The sequence below is a fragment of the Sphaeroforma arctica genome (assembly GCF_001186125.1).
Source record: "Sphaeroforma arctica JP610 unplaced genomic scaffold supercont1.2287, whole genome shotgun sequence".
Classification (NCBI taxonomy): Eukaryota; class Ichthyosporea; order Ichthyophonida; genus Sphaeroforma; species Sphaeroforma arctica.
Window position 1 is genome coordinate 307 of NW_014038271.1, and position 4,694 is coordinate 5,000.

At 38.0% G+C, this 4,694-nt stretch overlaps 1 protein-coding gene across 1 annotated transcript in view; it reads left to right on the top strand.

The window, feature by feature from the left end:
• Positions 1 to 573: 573 nt before the first annotated feature.
• The window catches only part of SARC_12413 (hypothetical protein), a gene marked incomplete at its 3' end in the record, with an annotated part of 6,246 nt that continues 2,125 nt past the window's right edge, over positions 574 to 4,694 (top strand). The window contains exons 1-5 of the mRNA XM_014293482.1: positions 574 to 844; positions 2,092 to 2,196; positions 2,746 to 2,851; positions 3,739 to 3,941; positions 4,524 to 4,694. The exon at positions 4,524 to 4,694 is cut by the window's right edge and continues 21 nt beyond it. Of these exons, the coding sequence (XP_014148957.1) occupies positions 694 to 844; positions 2,092 to 2,196; positions 2,746 to 2,851; positions 3,739 to 3,941; positions 4,524 to 4,694 (736 nt within the window). The remainder of the gene's footprint in view (positions 845 to 2,091; positions 2,197 to 2,745; positions 2,852 to 3,738; positions 3,942 to 4,523) is intronic.

Sequence of the window (4,694 nt, forward strand, 5' to 3'; positions counted from 1 at the left end):
TACGTACGATTGTATTAATCTCAAGCCCGGTTTGAGACTTTGTACATGCTTTACATCTACATATACTATACACATGTATGGAAGATTGGAGATTGGAGACAATAGATACACTCATAATATTTATGTATAAAATATTTACATGTCAGTTCTCCTGCCGCATATGATTTGCCATCGCTTGGGCGACATAGCAGCGATTGGTGCTTAGGCCCGGTGTAGTATACTTCTATTTTTAGAACACCGCGGGCGCCATGATTTCAAATCTCCAGGATCACTGCTTTCTCATTTCTGCCCAGTTGAAATATGTGCCATGTACATAGTACATTTGGTATAGATATTTGTATATTAAATCATAGCTTTATTGACAACTGATTGAAATATAGCCATCTTTTGTATGGATCAACATCACGCGTGTGTACTTTGAGCGAAGTATATAGATGTATACCCTCGTGATATAGGCGCACTCATAATTAAGCTCGCTACTATTTCTCCAGTTGATATTAGATAGTCTACTTAATTTTGTTGTATCGTCGCGTGCATGCTCTGTGCACGCGCGAGTAGAATGGGAACTGTGTGAAACAATCTCCTACTCACAAGGTGCCGTATCTCATATATATATCTATAGTGGATCTATATACATATATGGGGGATAATCAACGATAAAGTGTTTACTCATACTGTAAATCTACCATAAATATGGCCCTTTTCAAATCACAATCAATCGCCCTAGATGCCATCCGTGCCTGGGGTGGTGATGAGTACGTAGATGGTGACGAACCCTTTAGGACAGCCTCGGGGTTAAACGCCATCCAGGCAGTGGCGGATATACTACCCACCTTAGGAGCAGGTATGTGGTGGTGTGTGCTATATTACTATCATCTTTATGTGGCGGTGTGTGCTATATTACTACCATCTTTATGTGGTGGTGTGTGCTTCTTACTACCATCTTTATGTGGTGGTGTGTGCTTTATTACTACCATCTTTATGTGGTGGTGTGTGTTTTATTACTACCATCTTAATGTGGTGGTGTGTGCTTTGGTATTACTACCCTTCCTTTTTGTGTGTGTGTGTGTGTGTGTGATTAGTGCCGTGTGGCTGTTGTTTGTTGGATGTATGTGTTGTTAGTAGTCTATCGTGTGATGAGGTATTGCTCGTCCGTGCGTATAGTGAGACGTGTTAATATTTCTTTGCAACTACTGTGGAGTACTCACTATTTCTATATCATATAACTGTATTGATATTGGAGTGTGCAATTGAATTGTATGGCTTATTCGATTTATATGACCTCGATGAATTTGCGCTCTTGCGCGTGTACACATGTTTGACGCAGGGAAATATGCCTGCGTTTATATATATATTTATATATGTATATATGTATATATATATATATATATATATATATGTTTCCTTCTAGCTTTCATTGTAGTGTTTGTCTGTATAGGCTTCAGTTACATGTGTCGAACACGCGGCATACCTACGTGAATCGAAATCATCATAAATAGGAACGTGCTTTCGTCCATAAACTCATCAAACTGGCCAGAACATAATCAAATGCGACTTTGATACAATTTATGTGAATATGTACTTAAAACAAGCCCAAGGGTCATCTTCTTGCTGATAGTATTTACTGAAATCATCTGGACGACATATATATATATATATATATATATATATGTATGTATGTATGTATGTATGTATGTATATACATATATATATATATATATGTGTGTGTGTGTGTGTGTGTGTATATATCTATATATATATATACATGTGTGTGTGTGGTGGGTGTGTGTGTGTATGGGTGTCTGTGTATTACATATATATATATATATATATATATTTATTTATATATATAATATTAACATTTATACTTATAAAATAAAGCCCTGAACCCTTATATATATTGATATATATATTCACCAGTATACAGCTAAGTGATCCGCACGTGCCTTTGCAAAATACCAAACAATGCTCGTGAAAGCATACATTCCAATAACCAGGAAAATCCAGAAGTATCCTGCCCCACTCCCGTTTTTTAGGACTATATTGCACCCACTAAATATTTGATTATCTATGGAAATATCATACACTCAGTGTCGACTAAGCGTGCCGTTAAGGCGACTGATGCCAATCCGCTGTTCTCAGTTACGGATTTTCAGCCGTTTCCAAAGGAACTCCTCGACCTATTTAAAGCCGCGGGTATGTGGTATATATATATATATATGGATATATATATTAATATATGTTGTTTTTAAGTGTATAGATGATAAACTACTTATATATATATATTTATATATATATATGTGTGTGTGTGTGTGTGTGTGTTGTTTTAAGTGTATAGATGATAGATTACATATATATATATATATATATATATACATGTATTTGGACACGTCACTCTACAATACATTAGTCTAGAACACTCTACTACTCTTAATCACGATACGAGCGAACTCAATGAATTGGCCTAAATTGCCATGGGTTTATAGATATGTAAGGGTATTGACTGAATATGCTGCTGTACGTATCTTATTATATATTTGTGTAAAAATCTCAGAATCAGTTTCGTCTTTGTTATTATGCGCACATCCACACTCACATCCGGGTATACCTACACTTATGTTGCTCCTTCAGAACCCGCTCTTTTACCTTTTTTCCACTCGGTTTACATGCACATATTTCAGTGCCATTCATACAGCACAGTCTCAAGTTACAAAACGTTAACGTCATCCCACCATCTCGGTATAGGTGGTGAAGTCGAACAACCCAGCGATCTGAACGTGGGATTGGTCGGATTCCTCCACCAAGCTTATTTCGTCACTGATAACAAAATAGTTTTCTGGGATCTTAAAACGTAAGTGTATGGCCTTAGTGGAACTTGAGTATTAAAGTGTGGGTGCGGTTGTGTATGTGGGTTAAAATATCAGTGCGTGTAAACATGAGAGTTTTTCTGTGTATTTTTTTTTGTAGGATCACGGTGCGACCTGCCCTACCCTATACAAATACAAGAGAATATGTATGTACGTATTTATATATATATATATCAATATGTCTGTGGTATCTGCTGTTCAATGCTGACTTTGATGTATCTGTGAGTTTTTGGGTTTCTGACTCTCCACAGTTGGGGATGTTATAGTGGTGTAGGGTTTAGGGTTCATCTCCTTTCATTGCACTTCAGCTAAGAATATCTGCTACCTATTATATATTCTTAGCCGAATCTCGTATATGAAGTTTCAGGTCGTATGTAAGTGCGTGTGGATATTGGCATGCTACTCTAAGGTACTCTATGATGAGTTTTGGGACACTTTCATACTTGCATACTTTCATAAGGGTAGGTATACAAATATAGGTGTTGGCGTCTGTATATGTATACAGCACATGCACATGTGAAATAGACCCCCTGTCTTGCTTGGTGCAATACACATACAGGTACACATATAGCATATACGTCTTTATACACGTACGTATACTTCATATATGTAGAATATATACATGCACATACATATACATACACATGCAACATATACGTCTTTCTACTTACACATATAATATATACATCCTTAAATACGTATACAAATATCGTATGCATCTTTATACATGTATACATACATCATTTATATACATCCTTGTACACGTACATACACATCATATCCATCCTTATTCACGTACGCATATAACATATACAACTATCCTGATACATATACACATATATCATACATCTTTTCGTCTTTCTATTCACAGCCACCAAATAGCCTACTATGAGGGAACGCATGATGCCATTATCGATGTGGTCTGCCTACACACCGCCACAGACACACTCGGCTCAGCGCGTGTGCATGCGTTGGTACTGTACACACAGCAGGAGATGTTAGTGCTCTATTGTGCTTTTGATACGAATGGGCTGCTTCAGGTCACCCCCACACCCTTTGTGGTGCCTTTGAGAGGTATTTATATGATTCGATTGGTTGTTATTTTGTTATATTATATATATATTTACAAATACATATACATATACATATATTTATATATATATGTATAGTTATATATATATATGCTTTGTATGAGCGCACAAGTAAATCATGCATGTGTTTATGTATGATACGTCTAGTGTTATCATAGTATCGTACATACAAAAAGGAGCGCTGCTAACGTGCACTTTCAATATGAACGCATGACTTATATCTCAACCTTACATGTCTATACAATCACTAACAGTCTCCACTCATGCTTTCTGTGGTACCTATCGTATCGTTGTGCGTTCGAGACGGTGTTTTGATACGTGGTTAGTTCTGAAACTGGCCTACATGCACACGTTTTGTACGTATGCACGTGGTAAGTCTGTGGTAAGGGTCGTGTGGTGTATGCTATAGGCTAATGATTCAGTTCTCCTCGTATCTCTGCTTGCAGACTCTGCGTGCCAGCCAGAGAGCCGTTTATCCTTAACTATCACTACCATACGCCTATCTACACTATTCCACTCTCTCTCTCCCATTCCTAACCACCCCTCTACACGCCTCCCATCACAGACATACACGTTACGAAGCTGGCAACGAGTGCGTGTGGGCGTGTGTTTGTAGGCGGCGAAGACAGTTACGTCTACGAACTAGTATTCCGGAAACAAGGTGCTTGGCCTGGATGTGAGAAGGCTCAGCTGGTGCCTCTGACGTGCAGCGCCTGGGGCAAGACTATGCGGGCGT